Below are 21,822 nucleotides of genomic sequence, written 5' to 3' on the forward strand. Positions count from 1 at the left end.
TTTGTTCTTCTTTGTGCTGTCGATTTCCCTATTATGTCTCTATATCTCTTTCCCCTTCCTAACTGGGCATTGAAGTCTCCAATTAAAATTTTGATGTGATTTTTATTAATGTTATTCGTCGTTTGATCTAAGAGCTCCCAAAATTTTTCTACCTCTTCTCTGTGTTCTTTTTTATTATTTTTATCATTTGTCGGGGCATGGGCATTTATTATTGTGTACATTTTATTTGCAGCTTTTAGAGTTAATGTTGAGAGCCTGGGAGATTGTGCTTTAAATTCTATTATGGACTCTATTATTTTCAGACTCACCACGAATCCTGTTCCAAATTGTGGACACTGTTTCATGACTCTTTTCCCTGGTATTCCCTTATAAATCCTATATCCTTGTGATTCTATCGGCTCCTGATCAGTATTTCTCATTTCCTGAAGTCCGGTTATGAGAATCCCCTTGCGATCCATTTCATCCGTCAGAATTTTGAGTTTGCCTGGTTGTATGAGGGAATTTATATTGCGTGTCGCAATGTAGTTTATTTGTCCTGTCTTGAGTTTTGGTCGTCTGTCCGTTTTGGGTATTTTCAGATGCTCCAACTCATCCAAGTTATCTTTCAGGTGACTGCCCACCGTATCCGAGTGCAGTCTTCCTTGGTTATTGCCAAGCGGTGGATTATTCCTTGAAAGATTTCCTTCCATGTTTGACTTTCAAAGGTAGTCAACCTTGTATGGAGCAAGCTCCGAGTTACAACTACGGTTGTTAGCCGTAGAGGTTGTTTAGTGTTTGGTCCGCGAGAGCTATTTTATTTCGCTCAAGTCCGCCGGTAAACCGGTGAGGACCCCCCTATCCGCAACCTGATTATCATCCACACTGCAGTGTCATCCGCATGACATACTCACCCTTGGTTTATCAGATTGATAGTGGTATCAAGGAGGCATCAGTGACAGAGGTAGGTAGGAGCCCATAGACCAATAGGAAGTTTGCTCTGAGTATGAGGTGCATTATGTTTGCTAAGAAGAATTGTCACTTGAATTTGCATCACAGGTCTATGTTTAACATTAACTTGACTCAACATATGTTGAGATTGTGGAACCGATGACAGCAAAAAAGTGGCAGTCATCACAGTTGAGCTTGGCAGATGGGCAGATGGATAAACTGACATGTCAGCACCTGTGTTTACCAGAAAGTGTACCTTTGTATTATGCTCTCTTACAAACAGTTGATGGTTGCCATCTGGAGAGAGAGTGGCCACCATCACTAACTACTTGTTAAGTATCTGCACAATGGACTGCACTTCCACACCCTGGAACCAAACTGTAAGTGGTACCAGCAGGCTCTTGCTGACAAGGGTGACTGGCTGTGCTTTCCTGGAGTGTGGTGTTGACGGGATTGATGGTTGGTACTCTAAGATCCCAAGGCAGAAAATTGTGCATTAAGCTTAGCAATCTGTGCTTGTATTGCAGTGAGGGTATTATTTGCCTGAGGCTATAGGCAAACTATGGCAACACACAAGGACAGATAGGCTCTGCTATGCAAACCACAGTTTGTGTAAGCACATCAAGATGGCCAGTGCACACTGTTAATATTTTCCACATGTCAGGTGGCAGCCTCAATAAACAGATGTTCTGCAGGATGTCTTCGTTAAGAGCATTTCTCACTAATGTATGCAGGCAGCACAGTAGCTGTGATGAGTACAATCCTGTGGCTCTTCAGTGCAGAGTAGCTTCTCCAATCTCTTTGTCTCAGATTGTGAGAGGGTGGCAATCTGGTTGTTGTTGATAGTTGTGTAGCAATCAGTGCTTGGTGGTTAGTCAGAATGTTTCCCAGCTCCATGGCCCTATCTTTGTTGAGTGCTGCAACAACATTACTAAACTTTGCGCCATCCGTGGTTATGTGTGCTAACACAAATTGGCTTTCTAACTGCACAAGCCAAAAGACAGGATTCTATTGCCAATAAGATGGCATTTTTACCATCATCTGTTTGATTACTGCACCTGTAAGCATGTCTTCAGTTGGTAGAGGATATGACATCATGTATTTATGGTGAAAATAATGTGAAAGATTCACAATAAGGCTGATGTGGATGTTCCTTACTTAGCTTGGCACAGCATGCTGTGAAGTGTCAGTGACTTTCAAATATCATGTTGGGTCACCAACTGTTGCAGGCTTAATAAGTCCACTTCATTGCAACATATGAAACTATTTTGTTAACTCATTCACTGTTTTTTTAGACATAGAATCAAACAACAGAATGATTGCAAAATAGAGAGCAAACATAAATCCATGAGATGTCAAAGGTAATTACTGCATGGAGTGATCACTTGTATGTTGTGTGCATAGCACTACTCTTCACTTCACACTGCACTTCAGGTGTTTGTTTACCAGCTTCACAAAATATACTTACTGCACACCCCCTACAGTAAATATTTTTTATCTAAGTTATACTGCCCCTAAAGGTTATAGCATAGGATAAAGTTGAATTTAAGAAATGCTAACAATATCATTTGCTGATTAACAAAATTAGAGATGTTTCTTTCTAAGTGCAAAGCTAGCAGAATTTGGTTACATTAACAATGTGCTGGTGCCACTTCAGTTTACTATCCACTTGAATGCCCAGGAACTTCATACATAGTGCTTTACCTTGTATGTGCCCATTGATCTCTACTTCTGGTGTTTGTAATTAGTCTTTGTTTGCATGGAACTGCATAATATGAGTACTGATAAGATTAAGTGTTAATGTGAGTTTGCAGTGAACCAGCTGTACGCCTTCTCTATTATTCTCCTGGCTGTGTATGGTATGGAAGTGTTTGGGCCATTTATTAGGAGACTTGCACATGTCTATCATGAAACATAATACATTTTGAAGAGCTTCCCATTGTCCTGGATAAGTAATTTATGTAACAGCACTTGGTTTCTATTGTAATTGTCTCAGATTTGTTGCAAGGAAAAACTGGATTCATAATATTGCAAGCATATTTTTGAAAATAAATTTCTCCTCTATTGTTGTGTTCTGTTAAATCTTCCCATTGTTCATACTGTAAATTCACTCTGGATAGTGTAAAAGGTTCAGCATTTATCATTCTATGTAATTAAATCGTTCCCTTACCAGTTAAAGCTGTTTGACATGCATATTTTGTTAATACTGCTTGACTATTGTGGTCAAAAGAACTATTTATTATGTGGATCACATCTACTTCATTAAATTTGGATTAAGAAATAAATTATCAACTCCTGCTGCACTATTACCTTCTCTTCCTGATGCTAAGATTACTGTGAGGATAAAAAAAACTTGAACATCAAATAATAGAAAGTCCTGAATGGAATGACAACAATATGTAAAAGGTAGATCACTTCTCAACACATAGCAGAAGTGTTGAATTGCAGACAGGTGCAATGGAAAAGACTGCAAAAATATTAAGCTTACACACAAAGTCCTTCTTCCAAAATAGAAAACACTCACACATTCACACAAGCAGAACTCATACACACATGGTGACCCTCTCCAAGCACTGGAGTCCTCTTACAAATGAGTCTAATGTGGAAAGCTATCTGCTAGGTGGGTAGTAGGAATAAGGAGGAGGCATGGAGTAAGAAGGTGAAGGGATAGCAGGGTACAGGTGGGGGAAGATGCTCTGGTGCCTGTGTGGGAATGCAGGGACATGGTGGGGAAATGATAGTGCTGATAGGTACATTGACAAAAGGCTGTGATGACTGTGGGGGGGGGGGGGGGGGGGAGGAGAGGAGAGAAGCACAGACAAAGAAAAGACTGACTAGAGCATTGGTGGTATGGAAGGTGTGTGTGATGCTGCGTGGGAGCAGGGAAGGAGGGCAGGGACTAGTGAAGGTTGAAGCCAGGAGGGCTTTGGGAACAAAAGATATGATGTAGGGGGGAGTTCTCACTTCCACAGTAAAAAAGCCTTGTAATGGTAGGAAGAATCCAGGTGGTGTAGGCTGTGAAACAGTCATTAAAGTGAAGCACATCATATTGGGCATCATGTTCAGCAACTGGGTGGTCCAGCTGTTTCTTGGCCAGAGTTTGGTGGTGGCCATTCAAGTGGACAGACAGCTTGTTAGTGGTCATGCCCACTTAGAAAGGGCAAGTGATTGCAGCTTAGTCTGCAGATCAAACGGCTGCTTACACAGATAGCCATCCTTCTGCTGGGTAAGAGATGCCTGTGATGGTACTGGAATAAGTGGTAGTGTGAGGGTGTAGGGACAGAATTTACATCTAGGTCTCTTGCAGGGATATGAGCCATGAGGCAACGGAGTGGGAGCAAGAGTGGAATAGGCATGGACAAGGATATTGCATTGGGTTTGGCGGGCGTACTACTGTGGGAGGGGTGGGGGGATAGTGGGGAGGCATTTCTGCATTGCAGGGCATGTCAAGAGGTAACTCAAAACCCTAGTGGAGAATGTGATTCCACTGCTGCAGTCCTGGTGGTACTTTATCATGAGAGGAGTGCTCCTTTGTGTCTGGACAGTGGGTATTTGGGAGACGGTAGGTGACTGGAGAGACAAGGTGCGGGTTATCTGTTTCCAAACAAAGTTGAGAGCATAATTTCAGTCTGTGAAGGCTGCACCAACTGGATTCTTCCTACCAGCGCCTGATTTTCTGAACTGTACAGACAGGAACCCTCCCTACAACATATTCTTCATTCCCTTAACCCCTGGCCTCACCCTTCACTAACCCCTGGCCTCACCCTTCACTAATCCCTGTCCTCCACCTATCTATCGTCCCCTACCCTGCTTCCACTCCAGCACTACACATGTCTTCTGTTCCACGAACGCTCCTTCTGCTCTTTTCTCCTTTCCTCTATTTCTCTCCTCTCCCCCTCCCTCTTCTCTACCTCCCCCCTCCCTCCCTCCCCAAGAACAGCCTCCTGAATCTTCGCCAATCCCTACCCTGCTCTCCCCCCCCCCCCCTCTCCTCACCCAATGCCTCCTCCTTACCCACCACCGCTGACCCCAGCAGATTGCTGCTCATATCACATGCAGTCGTAATTGGACTGTAGTGCTGGAAGACATTGGCCATGTGTACGTAAGTTGTGTGTGTGTGTGTGTGTGTGTGTGTGTGTGTGTGTGTGTGTGTGTGTGTGTGTGATTGTGTGTGTGTAAAGGACTTTGTCCAAAAGCTTAATAGTTCAGAAATCTCAGTAGCTGAGTGTTTAACCGGACAGTTATGGTAAAGTAGATACTTATCACAATGGCTTCTTGAAATCCAAGTGCAAGAAGAACTTAAGTGGGGTAGTGCTTCATATAGCTGGGTCTAATGATCTGACCACACACAACATTGCTTATCATTTATTTATTTTCCCATTAATTTATTGTGTTTTGTAGATCCTATTATGAAGAAAACATTCACAAATTATAGATATTTTCCACTTCTGTTTGTGTATGGAGCACAGGAAGAATGATTGTTTTAAATGCTTCTGTGCACACTGTAATTGGTCTGACATTTTCTTTGTAGTCTCCACAGTGGCAATGTACACAAAGGGCTGCAGTACATTCCTACATTCTTCACTTAATGCTAGTATTTGAAACTTAGTAAGTAGGACTTCATGGGATAGTTGTCAACTGCCTTCAAGCATATGTTAGTTCCAGTTTTGCAGAATTTATGGATTGCTCTTCCATGATACAAACAAACCTGTTATATTCTTGTTGTCCTTCACTGTGTACAAACAGTATTATCTGTCAGTCTTATCTGGTATGAACCCGACATACAGGAGCAATATTCTAGGATGAAACGCATAAGTGTTTTGTGTACAACATCAGTGTGTAGACTGATTGCATTTTGCTAGTATCCTGCAGTGAATGAAAGTCTGCCATCTACTGAACTTGCTATTGAAGCCATATAATAATGTCACACTCAGGTATTTATATGAGCTGTTGAAGCCAATTTTGATACATCAATATTATATCTCTGAACACTTAACAGAAGTTGCCAATCTTTGCACCACTTTAAAATCTTATCAAGATCTCTTCATTATAGGTGACAATCATGTTCAAAAAGTTTGAGGCTACTGCTGACATTTTCTGCAAGCCATTAATATACAACATGAACAGCAATAGACTCAACAAACTCCACCTGAAGGCACATCTGCATCTGTCAGTGACTTTCCATCAAATGTAACTGTATATAGATCCCCATTGGGAAATTTTCATCTATTTCTGAAAAATTTGGACTCCTTGTTGTGCTATCTGTCAGACAGGGGGAAGCAAATTATTATTTGTGGGGACTTCAATGTAGATTCTCTGAAAGAGGGTAATAGGAAAAATGACCTTGATGTATTACTCGGTTCTTTCAATTTGACACCCGTTATTGATTCTCCTACTCGGGTGGTAAAGGATAGCAGCTCACTGATAGATAACTTCTTTATAGACCAAGATAAGTTTACCCAGATAAATGCTCAGCCTGTTGAGAATAGTCTTTCTGATAATGGTGCACAGCTAGTTACAATATATGAGATAGCTCCATTCAACAGTACTAAACAGTCCTCCAAAGTAGTACGTTCAGTCAACGATTTAACACTTGCAAATTTCAGGGAAAGCCTTCAGCAGTTAGACTGGGATGAGGTGTACCATGAACCTGATGCCAATTTAAAATATAATTTATTTCATGACACTTTTGTAAATGCATTTGAAAACTGCTTCCCCAAGAAAATAGTTAAATATACTCATAAGAAACCATGTAACAAACCATGGCTTACTAAGGGTATAAAAATATCTTGTAACCGGAAAAGGGAAATGTATCTGACAGCAAGAAAGATTAGTGACCCAGAAACTATCAAACATTATAAAAACTACTGTGCTATATTAAGAAAAGTTATTAAAAAATCCAGAAGTATGTGTATCATGTCTGAAATCAGCAACTCTGATAATAAAATTAAAACAATTTGGAATATTATTAAAAAAGAAACAGGTCAACCAAGAGCACAGGAAGACAGTATTACCATCAAATTGAATGAAAACTTTATGAACAAAAAGTCAGAAGTTGAAAATATTTTTAATAATCATTTTCTAAATGTTGTGGATATAGTAGGATCCAGGTGTTCATTAGAAGATGCTAGGCTGTTAATGGAAGAGGCCATACCTATGCAATTTGATACAATTGAAGTCTCACCCACTTCTCCCTCTGAAATTAAGAAAATAATAAACTTGCTTAAAAGCAAAAACTCACATGGAATTGATGCATTTCCAGCAAAATACTAAAAGCTTGTTCTCAACAGATAAGTAAGATTCTCAGCCACCTGTGTAATAGCTCTCTGGAACAGGGCATTTTCCCTGGTAGACTAAAATATGCTATTGTTATACCATTGCATTAAAAAGGGGACAGATCTGATGTCAACAATTATCGTCCAATCTCCCTTCTAACAGCATTATCCAAAATTTTTGAGAAAGTAATGTATTCAAGAGTAGCTTCACATATCTGTAAAAATGAAGTATTAGCAAAATGTCAGTTTGGTTTCCAGAAAGGTTTTTCAACAGAAAATGCCATATATGCTTTCACCAATAAAATTTGGAATGATCTGAATAGCCAAACACCACCCATTGGGATTTTTTGTGACCTGTCAAAGGCTTTTGATTGTGTAAATCATGAAATTCTGCTAGACAAGCTCAAGTATTGTGGCATGAGTGGGACAGTGCACAAATGGTTTAATTCATACCTAACTGGAAGAGTGCAGAAAGTTGAAATAAGCAGTTCTCATAATATGCAAAGATCAACACGTTCCTCAAACTGGGGAACTATCAAGAATGGGGTTCCACAAGGGTCGGTCTTGAGTCCTTTGTTGTTCTTAATATATATTAATGACTTGCCAGTCTATATTCATGAAGAGGCAAAGTCAGTTCTCTTTGCTGATGATACAAGTATAGTAATCACACCTGACAAACAAGAATTAACTGGTGAAATTGTCAACAATGTCTTTCAGAAAATTACTAAATGGTTCCTTGTAAATGGATCTCACTGAATTTTGATAAGACACAGTACATACAGTTCCGTACAGTAAATGGTATGACACCATTAATAAATATAGACCTTAATCAGAAGCATATAGCTAAGGTAGAATATTCAAAATTTTTAGGTGTGTCCATTGATGAGAGATTAAATTGGAAGAAACACATTGATGATCTGCTGAAACGTTTGAGTTCAGCTACTTATGCAATAAGGGTCATTGCAAATTTTGGTGATAAACATCTTAGTAAATTAGCTTACTATGCCTATTTTCATTCATTGCTTGCATATGGCATCATATTTTGGGGTAATTCATCACTGAAGAATAAAGTATTTATTGCACAAAAGCATGTAATCAGAATAATAGCTGGAGTCCACCCAAGATCATCCTGCAGACATTTATTTAATGATCTAGGGATATTCACAGTAGCTTCTCAGTATATATACTCTCTTATGAAATTTGCTATTAACAACCAAACCCAATTCAAAAGTAATAGCAGTGTGCATAACTACAATAGTAGGAGAAAGGATGATCTTCACTATTCAAGATTAAATCTAACTTTGGCACAGAAAGGGGTAAATTATACTGCCACTTAAGTCTTTGGTCACTTACCAAATAGTATCAAAAGTCTCACAGATAACCAACAAGTGTTTAAGCAGAAATTAAAAGAATTTCTGAATGACAACTCCTTCTACTCCATAGAGGAATTTTTAGATATAAATTAAGAAAAAAAGAAAAAAACCAAACAAAAAAATTATTAAAAAAAAATTTTTTTAAATAAAAAAGTTGTTATATTAACTTAATTATGTTGTTAAATTAACTTAATTATGTCATGTATTGGAAAATTTGACTCGTTTCATATCATTATGAAATATCGTATTCATGATCCATGGAACTAGTATTAATCTAATCTAATCTAATCTGTAACTTGCTGTGTTCTTGCTACAAAATAGTCCTCAGCCCAGTCATTAAATGTTGATGTGGTACTTTTCGGATGTCAAAAATACTACACCCACTTTCTTACCTTGACCCATCACTTTTAAAATGTCATGAGAGAAAAGTGTGATCTGGTGATTCATTTAGAATCCTTGTTGGTCAGCATGACACAGGTGATTCAGTATGAAATACCTCATTAATGTTGAGCTCAAAAGATGTTCTATAATTCTAAAACAGAAGGACAAAGTGTCGATCAGTTACGCTACTCTTCTTGTTTTCTTCTAACTTGTTTGTGTGGACAGTGCTGAAGTGGGAGTTGGGAATGAGCTGGAGGATATAGACTCGTGAAGTGTTGGTAGGATGAATTCAGATGGTGCAGGCTGTGCAGCAGTAACTGAAGTGAAGCACTTGGTGTTGAGCAACATGTTCAGTAAGTGGATGGTGCAGCTGAGTCTTAGTCACAGTTTGGTGATGGACATTCATATAAACATGGACATTCATGTGTCCAAATAGAGAGTAGCACAGTGGCTGAAGATTAGTTTGTAGCTCACATGGCTACTTTCACAGGTAGCCCCAATGGAACAGGAGATGCCTCTGTTCATACTGGAGTAAGTGGTGCTGGGAAGATGTATGGGACAGGTTTTGCATCTAGATCTCTTGCAGGGATCGGAACAATGAGGCAAGGGGTGGGGAGCAGGGGTGGAATAGTAATGGACAATGATATTGTTTAGGTTCAGTGGGTGGCAGAATATCACTGAGGAAGGGGTGAGGAGAATAGTGGGTAGGATATTCCACATTTCAGGGCATGATGAGAAGTAGTTGAAACCACTGTAGAGAATGTGATTGTTTTGGGTGATATGAGTCACGAGACGAGTGCTCCTTTGTGGCCAGACTATGGGCTTGTGGGAGGGGTAGGTGAATGGAAAGCCAAGGTATGGGAGATCTGTTTATGAACAATGTTGGGAAGGTAATTTCAGTCTGTGAGGGCCTCAGTGAAACCTTTGGCATATTTGGAGACAGATTGCTCATCGCTGCAGATGTGATGAATGATTTATTTCTGGACAATATTGGGAGGGTAATTACGGTTTGTTGGGAGCATGGACAAGATTGACAGGAATACTGTGCAGCATGTACTCCAGATTCTGCAGATAGCAGCCCCATCGTGTCCCCACCATGCCCCGCTTGCTCGCCTACTCCTACCTTGCTATACCTCCCCCTCTCGGTCCCATGCCTCCTCCTTACCCTCACCACCCACCTTGGATTGCTGCTCATGTCAGACATAGGCACAGCCTGCAGATGGAGCTGAGCAGCTATAGACAATAGTTGTGTGTACCTGTTACATTTTTTTATGCTTCTGATGAAGTACTTTTTTCCCAAAAGCTTAAAGTTTAGCTGTCTTTTCACTGTGTCTGTCTGTGATTCAATGCCTCCTCTATGTGATGAGTAGCACTCTATCCTTTTCATATTGTTGTTACTCCATCCTGGACTTTCCATTCTTTACACATATCTCTACCTATAGTCTTAAGGAATGCCTTATGTGCAATAGCCATTGTTACTTTAGAAGTTTCTTCGCAGAGACTGTATACTATGTATGGTCCCTCTCATCACATACTGTTCTACTAGGTATGTATTTATCCACTGCATGCTCTCAACTGTTGTTTCAAAGTTGAGCCACATTTCCTCTGCTTGCTTCAGTCCAAAGCTAATATTTAGTATTCATGCTTGAGATATGACACTACAGCCCCTCGTCTAGTTTACTGAATGTGTAAATCTTTCCACTTATTTCAGTTGCCCTTCGTACTTTGGTGATCACTGCAACAATCACCTCATGGTAACATATACCAGTTTCCAGTCAAAGATTTCAATGTAAGTTTTTGTCATTAAATGAAATATATGTTCATCTTGATTGGACTTCTGAACTATCTGTTCTAAGTAATTTCCAGAGACCTGTTTTGCCAGATGTCTTGTCGTGTCTCACACTTAAAAGAACTGTAACTTTTATTGGGGAAATTATTTTCTTAACAAGACACTACTACTAAAATTTATAGAATATGCACATGTAGTTCATAACTGTTGGAGTACATTATGCACGACACCGTTAAGCTTCCAGAAATTCTCAGAAATATACATTTAATCATTTATATATACACTGATATAGAGGGTAACTATCATTAAAGTACTGTATATTCCTTTTATTTACATAGGGTAATATTAACAGCCAAAATTAGCAGGAAGGCCACTACTTCAAAAAAATAATGCAGCTTTATTTATGTAAACATCTGCTGTTTATCTTCTGTGGCTAGCTTAATATTTACAGGGTCATATTGATATTTATCTAACAAGTAAGAACACCAAGAATGCTGCAAGAACAGAGACCTGACTACAATGAACATTGTTAATTTTCATGCAACTAACAGTAATTTTCCATTCATGAACCTTGATAATCAGAAAATTTGTAATGGAGAATTAGTGATATACCATTTTAATTCTCTTTTAGTTTTGTGGGGATTCCCAGTGTCTTGCCTAATACACTCCTGGAAATGGAAAAGAGAACACATTGACACCGGTGTGTCAGACCCACCATACTTGCTCCGGACACTGCGAGAGGGCTGTACAAGCAATGATCACACGCACGGCACAGCGGACACACCAGGAACCGCGGTGTTGGCCGTCGAATGGCGCTAGCTGCGCAGCATTTGTGCACCGCCGCCGTCAGTGTCAGCCAGTTTGCCGTGGCATACGGAGCTCCATCGCAGTCTTTAACACTGGTAGCATGCCGCGACAGCGTGAACGTGAGCCGTATGTGCAGTTGACGGACTTTGAGCGAGGGCGTATAGTGGGCATGCGGGAGGCCGGGTGGACGTACCGCCGAATTGCTCAACACGTGGGGCGTGAGGTCTCCACAGTACATCGATGTTGTCGCCAGTGGTCGGCGGAAGGTGCACGTGCCCGTCGACCTGGGACCGGACCGCAGCGACGCACGGATGCACGCCAAGACCGTAGGATCCTACGCAGTGCCGTAGGGGACCGCACCGCCACTTCCCAGCAAATTAGGGACACTGTTGCTCCTGGGGTATCGGCGAGGACCATTCGCAACCGTCTCCATGAAGCTGGGCTACGGTCCCGCACACCGTTAGGCCGTCTTCCGCTCACGCCCCAACATCGTGCAGCCCGTCTCCAGTGGTGTCGCGACAGGCGTGAATGGAGGGACGAATGGAGACGTGTCGTCTTCAGCGATGAGAGTCGCTTCTGCCTTGGTGCCAATGATGGTCGTATGCGTGTTTGGCGCCGTGCAGGTGAGCGCCACAATCAGGACTGCATACGACCGAGGCACACAGGGCCAACACCCGGCATCATGGTGTGGGGAGCGATCTCCTACACTGGCCGTACACCACTGGTGATCGTCGAGGGGACACTGAATAGTGCACGGTACATCCAAACCGTCATCGAACCCATCGTTCTACCATTCCTAGACCGGCAAGGGAACTTGCTGTTCCAACAGGACAATGCACGTCCGCATGTATCCCGTGCCACCCAATGTGCTCTAGAAGGTGTAAGTCAACTACCCTGGCCAGCAAGATCTCCGGATCTGTCCCCCATTGAGCATGTTTGGGACTAGATGAAGCGTCGTCTCACGCGGTCTGCACGTCCAGCACGAACGCTGGTCCAACTGAGGCGCCAGGTGGAAATGGCATGGCAAGCCATTCCACAGGACTACATCCAGCATCTCTACGATCGTCTCCATGGGAGAATAGCAGCCTGCATTGCTGCGAAAGGTGGATATACACTGTACTAGTGCCGACATTGTGCATGCTCTGTTGCCTGTGTCTATGTGCCTGTGGTTCTGTCAGTGTGATCACGTGATGTATCTGACCCCAGGAATGTGTCAATAAAGTTTCCCCTTCCTGGGACAATGAATTCACGGTGTTCTTATTTCAATTTCCAGGAGTGTATTTGAACAACTCCAATCAGTGTCATAGACAAGGAACCAAGGTCTACAATGAAACTGTTTCTGAATCTAGTGTGGTGGTTGTGTAAATCAAAGTTCAAACTGAACTCCTATTATTAAATGTTGTTTTACCAGCCATGTGCAGCTGCAACTCAAATAAAATTTCACAGTCAGGTTGAAACAGAGAAAGCTGAAATTTTGCTATGATAATTTTTTGATCCACTGATTTAAATGGTATATTTAGTCTTTCTGTAAACCCTATTAATTAAAAGTAACCACTTATAACAAAACCCTGAATCCACTCTTTACAATGAGCTATTTAAGCTTTCCTAAAAGTAATTATCTTAAGAAATGACTGTAATCAAATGGCAAAAATATCCAAAACTACTGTTACCTTTTATGCTGTTATGACTGTTAGATTCCCAAGTGTGACATTATAACTTTGTTGTTCCAATTGTTCTAGAGTAAATGATATCCTTAGCTACTTAATTAAAATTATTTGTTTATTTGTTTGTTTACTGTCTTTATAACAATCAGTTTCCAGACATTGTCATAGATTTTAGTTCACATACACAAGGGTTTGGTTAATGTACATATGTGCACACACTGATATAAATAGTGAAGGTCAGAAATTATGCTATATACACTGTTGTGCACAGAGACTTTACAGCTTGAAATATAAATGCATACATTGATAAAGTGTGTGAAGATAAGAAATTATCATTTCTGTGTTGCAAAAACAAACTTATGATATACATACTGTTTTGCAAAGAGATATTACAACTTCCTCTGAATAAGGTTTTTTTTTTTTATTAATAAATGCTGAAGTTTATTCTTTAAAGTATTTAAATTAACTGTCTTGATGCCAGATGGAAGTCTATTATAAAAGAGGATTCCAGTTGTATGTGTATTACAGTCTGCAGCCTTTTCTTTACTTGTAATTCTGCGAAAAATTTTCTCTTCCACTTGTATTTTACCTATATGCGTTTGTTACATTATATTCTGAAGTTTGTTTCACAAACATTATTGCATGCGGAATGTACATAGAGTAGATGGTTAGTATTTCAATTTTCTGAAGATTTCTCTACAAGGCTCTCTCCTGTTTGCATTAGCTACCACTCTTACTGCCTTTCTTTTTCTTTATAAGGCCTATCTCACCCCAAAATATTCTGAGTCCATGTGAAGTAAGCACTCAGGCCAGAACTATGTTACAAGTCGTGAAAGTTCACACACCACTCTTAACATGCTAATGTCTCCTTGAAAGTCTGTGTTCCAAAATCCTAGCAGTAACATCTATGTAACAAGTTCACAAAATAAGTGCATGTCTGTAGCCTGTATTCACAAGCTCAGTGTATCTGTGTGACGTAGTTAACATATCAAATTGAACTAGTGACTAGTATTAATTTTAAGAACTTTTTCCTTGAGACAATGTGTGAATAATTCAGACTTTGGCCACCTATTGTTTTGACTTAGACATACATTTATTTGTACTATTTTATCAAGAAGTGTGATGTGTTCACTGCCAGTATAAACTGAAGCCAATGTCATGATATTATGTGGTAAGAATTCATATACTAAAGTGCACTGTGTTTAACTTTCCACTGTCATACTGTTTTGTAGGATTGTGAAAGTGACTGCCTGTAACCAGTCTTTAATATGAAGACTGAAACTGGTTATCATATTGCCGAAAGTGGCAATAAATGTGGAAAAAGTCATGTTATTTAAAAGTTGTGTGATGTATATTACTGCATTATTTCCCATAACACTGTTATTCAATGAACTTTCTTCAATAAGACGCTTAGAGCAGAATAAAGGCTTCAAATAGGCACCTCACAAGGTGCCACAACTAACTATTTCTTTTGCCGAAGTAATAAGACATTTTCTCTCCATCATGGGTAATATATCGAATTCAAATAGCTTCGCACCATTATAACTAGCTTTGAAATGAGCAAGGGGAATGGGGAATAATTTACTGAATGCTGAAAGAATACCTGACTAGACAAAATGAAATATGAATAACTAAAAAAGTCTTTTTTTTCCAGAACTTACCTCAAGATTTAAGTATGTTGGTAATGAAGCAATCAAGAGGGTTGTGTTTCCATTCTTATCACATTCTTCCAGTGACATGCAAACCTCCTCTACCAAGAACTTAACCATTTCCAAATGTCCACAGCGTGCTCCATCCATTAAAATGGATGTACCTTCATTATCTTTAATTCTTGGATCAGCACCATTGGAAATCATTTCCCTCAGAGTCTAAAAACAAACAAAATTATAGTCTGGAACAGCCACTGGCTGTAAGTAAGGAAATTAAAGTAAGTGCCAAATTTCTGAAATGACAACAGTCATCAGTAATAAAATAGAAAATTGAAGACACCAGTTTCTCAGCAATTGACAATATTCAAAGTTATATTTTAAAAACAGTCAACTGAGTCATTTCACTAAATTTAATCCTGTAAATGCTGTACTTTAATTACAATGATCATCATAAAAAGAGGTGCACTCAGAAAAGCAAGGCAGATTGCAATCACTGGCATGCAGGTAGATGGTACCTCACACACAAAATGATTCCACTTTCATCTTTGAAGGACCAATATTTATTGCACTACATGGCTACAAAATGTTTGTGTTAGTATAACATCGGACCCTCGTGGTTGTGAATATAAGCGTCCAGATGTCACAGCTTGGAGTTGTACAGGTCTCACATGGTAGTCCTGTGATGCTCTATCCCATGCTGGTTGCACCTGAGTGTGTAGTTCCTGCAGATTGGCGGGTGGAGTTGGAGGCCTCATGGCATGCGACATGGTACCTGACAAATTCTCACTCTGGGAGAGATCAGGCAATGCAATTGGCTATGGCAGTGAACCCACAGCTGCAAGGCATGTTTAGGAGATGGCAGTGGTATGAAGTTGAGTGGTGTTCTGTTGAAATAGACCATGGCCATGGACATTCACAAATGCCAAAGCTATCTGTTGCAGGACCTCCTCCATATATTGTGCAGCTGTCACAGGGACAGTTAGGAATACTAATAGTGAATTGGCATCACTAGATATCCCTCCTAAGACCATCACACCAGACTGGTGGGATGTGTACTGGGAGACCAAAAACTGCTCCTTGTGGCACTCTCCACTGTGCCTCCAGAAACAGACCCAATGGTCACCATCTCCAAGGCAGATGTGGAACTTGTCACTAAAGATGACCCACTGTCAACTTGCAGGGCTCCATGTCAATCACTACTGACACCAAGTGAGTTGGGCACAATGTCTTGGGGGATGTGAGTGGGCAACCGTTGTAACAGTCAGCGTGAGGCAAGCCCTGCCCGATGCCATTGTCTGCCAATGGTATGAGGGCTATTCAGAAAGTAGGGAATGTTTCCGTCTGACGCCACTAGGTAAGCACTGATAGCATATATTTTGGTAAGTGCATGCTCGGCAGCTCAGTCAGCATCCATCCATGACAGCGGGAATGTCTCTGCACATCTGGTTTTTTTAATATTCGAATTTGAAATGTGCACCCCAATCGAAAATCACGCCAGTTGTGAGGCGCAGTTTTTGTTCACAAAAAACCTAAAACCTATAGAAGTTTATCGTGAACTGTGTGAAGTGTATCAAAACAACATAATGAGTGAATGTTCCATCTGGAAATGGTGCATTTGGTTCAAAAATGGCTGAACCAATGTTCATGATGAAGAGAAGAGTGGATGCCCTAGCACTGTGACTGACAATCTTGTCACTAAAGTTGATGAAATGATTCGTGAAAACCGCCACTTCACAATAACAGAGCTTTCGCTTTCATTTCCAAAAGTTTCACAGACTTTATTGTTTGAAATTGTCACTCAAAAGCTAGGCTACCACAAATTTTGTTCATGATGGGCGCCCAAATTGCTTACAGAGCACCATAAAGAACAGCGAATGGGGGCAATGTTGACATTTCTGGAGCCTACCACAAACAAGGTGATTCATTACTGGATCAAATCATAACAGGTGATGAGGCTTGCGAGACAAAATTACAGTCCGTGGAATGGAGGTACACAAGGTCCCCCCAAAAACCTTGTCAGCAAGGAAGTTGATGGTGACAGTGTTTTGGGACAGGCAAGGTATGCTTCTTATTGATTTTTTCGAATGTGGAGCAACCATAAATTCTGCCTGGTACTGTCAAACTTTGCACAGCCTTAGAAGAGCAGTTAAAAGGAAACGCCGAGGAAACCTGACATCCAAAATTTTGCTTTTGCACAACAATGTCCGACCTCACATGGCAAACTGCACAAAGGAACTCCTTAATTCATTCAAATGGGAAATATTCCCTCATCCGCCCTACAGCCTTGATCTTGCACCAAGCGACTTCCACTTGTTTCCCAAGATGAAGAACTGGCTTGTAACGCAACGCTTTGATGATGACACGGAACTGCAGGCAGGCGTGTCTGACTGGCTAAAGCCTCAGGCGGCAGAATTTTATGACGAAGGTCTTTCATAGCTTGTCCACCACTATGATAAGTGCCTCAATGTGTTTGGTGACTATGTGGAACAGTAGTATGTCCATCTCTCTTGCAAATGTATATAATAAAATGTATTTCTTGTACTTAGTTTTTTTTTAATGCCAAAACGTTCTCTACTTTCTGAATAGCCCTCGTACTAGCACTTTGAGGATGTTCCATAGAAGGCAGGTCAGCTCACTGAATGGTTTCTATCATTGCATTGGATCTGCACATGTGCAGTGGACAATCCATTAACCCATCCTTCCATGTGATGCATGTCAGTTGTCCAGAAACTACAATGTGTGCATGTGTGCTTTCCTTCATCCACTGCTGCCAGAAATATGCAATGGGGGTGCCTGTATGTCAAATGTGGTGCACAATACAGTGATGGGACCATCTACCCCCCTGCAACACCACAATCCAGCCTCTCTTGAACTTATGTAGCTGAACAGTCTGCTGTCTAACATGTTGTTTTGGCATAGTGCAGATTCAGGTGATACGCTAGTGATTCTAACAGCTGTCATACTGGCTGGTATGGCCACTTGGGTCCCCCTTATATAAACTACAGGGCCCCATCAAAGGTCCCTGAGTGCACGGCCAACCATACAAAAGTAACCACTGTCATAGCTGATGGTGTGCAACATATCCACCCAGTTTGCAGTGGATCAGTTAGGTACTTCTGGGTGCAGCTCTTCTTATGATGACCAGTGAACAAGACGCTTTTATCTGCTCACCTTGATATCTCCATTGTATACTGCCTGTCTCAAACGCCAATCATCTTCCATCGCCCCCATTTTGTGTTTTAAGACAAAATGTGCCTAAAATACAAAAATTGGACACTTTCAAATTTACTGTAATTAGTTTTTATATCTGTATATAATTGGCACAATATCACATGCATAAGACAGGAAGATCATAAAGTGAATCAAGCTATGAAATAATCTGCTGTGTCAGTTTCTTAAAAATGTAAATCATTCTTGTAACTCAATAATGTTTGTGCAAACTTGAGCACAATCAAACAATTATCATAAATTAATTAAATTGAGTTAAGACACTGTAATTATGTAAAGAAATAATCAAATGTATATTGTTCATGTGAGTAGTTAGTCAAGTGAAATTCATGAGGTACTAGTTCTGGAAGAATGAATCTAAACTGCCTAGTATTGAACCAGGGATCAATATTCCCCTGTATGCTCTACAAAAGCATAACAAGCTACAGTTTACATTCTTTGTCGGTGACCATTCATTTGAAGAAGGATATGAAGGATACCACTGTAGCTTTCCAATGATGTAAGCTGAACATTTTATTTACTCTTTGTGGGTTCACATCTGAAGAATGTGAAGTTTGTCAATAATCAAAAAATGGAAAATCCAGGATGGAATGTAACAATATTGTGATATGGAAAGTTTGCTTCTCATCATATAACGGAGATGCTGAGTTGTAGATAGGTACAAAACAAACACTGTCACAAATAATGGCTTTCGGCCAGTAATGCTTTCATCAGAATTAGATGGCAAACACACACATACACACTCACGCAAACACAACTCACACACACACATGACTGCAGGCTCAGGCAACTGATGCCGTGCATGATGAGTGTGGTGACTGGGTGGGGGTAAGGAGGAGGCTGGGGTGGGGAGGGGGAGAGATAGTAGTGTAGGGGTGGTGGACAGTGACGGGTTGTTGGGGAGAGCACAGGGACGAGGTGGAAAGAGGGTAGGGCAGCTACATGCAATCAGGAGGTTGATGGAGGGAGCAGAGAGGTGGGCAGGAGGGGAGGGGGGTAGCAGAAAAGGAGATAATTAAAAAGACTGGGTGTAATGGAGGAATGAGGGCCGTGTAATGCTGGAAAGGGAACAGGGAAGGGGCTGGATGGGAGAAGACACTGACTAACAAAGGCTGAGGCCAGGAAGGTTATGGTAATGTAGGATATATTGCAAGGAGCGACTGAATTACATTTTCTGCCAGGGTTTTGGCTACCTCTCATCATGCCCCGAATTGAGAAATTTCCTACCTACTATCCTTTCCACCCATCCCACAGTGCTATTCTGCCATCCACTGAATCTACACAGTATACTCATACATCCCTACACAATCCCTGCTCCCAACCCCTTACCTCTTGTCTCATACCCCTGGAACAGACCTAGACGCAAGGCCTGCCCACTACATCCTCCCACCACCACCTACTCCAGTCCGGTCTCAAATATCACCTATCCCATCAAAGGCAGGGCTACCTGTGAAACCAGTCATGTGATCTACAAGCTAAGCTGCAACCACTGTGCATTCTATCGGGCATGACAACCAACAAGCTGTCTGTTCACATGAATGGCCACTGACAAACTGTGGCCAAGAAACAAGTGGACCACCCTGTTGCTGAACATGCTGCCAAACATGATATCCTTCATTTCAATATCACAGACTGCTGTGATATTGATCCTTCCCACTAACACCAGTTTTTCTGAATTGTGCAGGTGGGAACTTTCCTTAGAATATGTTCTACATTCCCTTCATTAGTCATTGTCCTCTGGCATCCAGCCCCTTCTCTGTTCCCATTCCAGCATTCCAGCACTACACAGCCCTCATTCCTCCATCGCACTCAGTCCTTTTGATTCTCTCCCTTTCCGCTATCCCCCTCTCCACCTCTCCGCTCCCTTCGTCAACCTAACCTCCTGACATAGCTGCCCTGCCCTCTTTGCACCTCGTCCCTGTGTGCTCCCCAACAGCACCTCACTGTCTGCCAACCCTACCCTATTATTCCTCCCCCTCCCCGCCCCAGCCTCCTCCTTACTCCCACCCAGTCACCACTCACATCATGCACCAGTGCTGCTGCTCGCAGTGTGGCCTCAGTTGCCAAGACTACAGTCATGCGTGTGTGAGTTGCGTTTGCGTGAGTGTGTATATGTGTGTTGGCTGTCTAGTTCTGATGAAGGCCTTACTGGCCTAAAGCTATTTTTTGTGACAGTGCTTTTGTAGTGCCTTCTCTATATGGTGAGTAGCAACTTTCCTTTTCACAATGAAGTTAGTAGATAATTACTTATCTTGCAGTGATTTTTATTTGTTTGCATCTGATAAATGGCAAAATACTTATTTCATGCTACCAATCTTCTGCAGGTTTCTACAATTAGCTGGATGTTCATTATCTTTAATGACAATGATAATTATGAGTATGAGAGCATGTTACCTTTACTTTTTAATGGCCAACAGCTTACTTTGAAATAATTAAAGTTTCACTTCATGTTTGAATTCACACAGACAAATTTTTGCATTAAGAAACTTACTAACACATTTTCAGATTTTATTACACTGTGATGTAAAGATTCTAAAATGGAATAAATTTAATTTGAAAAAATAAAGTTATTTCTGCATAACAACCTCTACAAACTCCATAGTAGAAGTTCCTATTTGTAAGGCTGTTTATATGGTTTTGCTGCAATGTTAAATATAAAATTAAGGTCATTTACCATAGTGATACTACAAACTGGATTACAGTCAACTATCCAAATGGACAGTATGCATTCTTAGATGCTTTGTCCTCACTTCAAATAAATAATTGTCACACTTGATATAGTAACAAATTAAAATAAAAAATGAAGACAATATATCAGATAACTATATCTAAAATACTACATGTCTTTTACAGAAATGGGAACTAAATTTATGATAATATTTTGAGCAAAGGAAACTGCTAATGAAGACTAAAAATATAAAAAGTTTTATAGATTATTTTTATCTATTTACTCCTCTGCTGGTGTAAAAGAATAATACAGTGCTTGTAAAATCCATTAGTTTACTCCAATATGCAGATGAAAGAATGGCCCAATGTAGTAATAGTGGATTACTGATAAAAGACAGCAAATAGAAAGAAGGAAAGCATAGAGTGTTATTGAGTACATTGTGTATCAGGTAATCCTGTTTAATGGTTAAATATCACACTATAAATCAAAACCTTTGTGATTAAACCTCCATTTGCTCCACATTTCTGCCTTCTTCATACTTTCACCTCAACAAATGGCTTCTGTATGCCAAGAATACCAAGCTGCACTGACATCTGAATTCCCTGCACACTGTAATTCCATTATGAATGAAATACTCACAACACTGATGTAATATCTACAATTAATTCATAATGTATAAAATATTCTACAAAGAACTAACAGAACAGTCAATCAATACTGTAATTCCATCTGTAAGTGGCAGGGTCAACTATTTCTCAGATCAGAGGAAGGCAAAGGCACACTATTGCTAATAGCACCATGTCAAGTAAAGCACTGTGGTAACCAAATCCACTTACAGATTAATGACTGCTTTGCTCTCATCACATACATTTTAATTTTCTTCAAGATATGTTCCACATGCCTTCTGTCAGAAAAATTAACACAAACAAAAGGCTCCAAATATACTAATTACATCTGTCACATTCCACATTGGTATTTTCACTTCCTATGGCTGAGTAACTTCAGCAAGTTTGCTTCCCAAGTACATTCTTGTTAGTTATTTTCATTATACATTTGCCATC

General features: G+C 40.5%; 1 protein-coding gene across 2 annotated transcripts in view; it reads right to left on the minus strand.

The window, feature by feature from the left end:
- The window catches only part of LOC126416741 (serine/threonine-protein phosphatase 6 regulatory ankyrin repeat subunit A-like), a 716,260-nt gene that overhangs the window by 656,877 nt on the left and 37,561 nt on the right, over positions 1 to 21,822 (minus strand). For both annotated transcript variants that reach the window (XM_050084586.1, XM_050084577.1), the window contains exons 2-3: positions 18,037 to 18,120; positions 14,878 to 15,084 (exon numbers count right to left, since the gene is read on the minus strand). In XM_050084586.1, coding sequence (XP_049940543.1) covers positions 14,878 to 15,084; positions 18,037 to 18,120 — 291 coding nt within the window. The remainder of the gene's footprint in view (positions 1 to 14,877; positions 15,085 to 18,036; positions 18,121 to 21,822) is intronic.

Source organism: Schistocerca serialis, chromosome 1 (assembly GCF_023864345.2).
Source record: "Schistocerca serialis cubense isolate TAMUIC-IGC-003099 chromosome 1, iqSchSeri2.2, whole genome shotgun sequence".
Lineage (NCBI taxonomy): Eukaryota > Metazoa > Arthropoda > Insecta > Orthoptera > Acrididae > Schistocerca > Schistocerca serialis.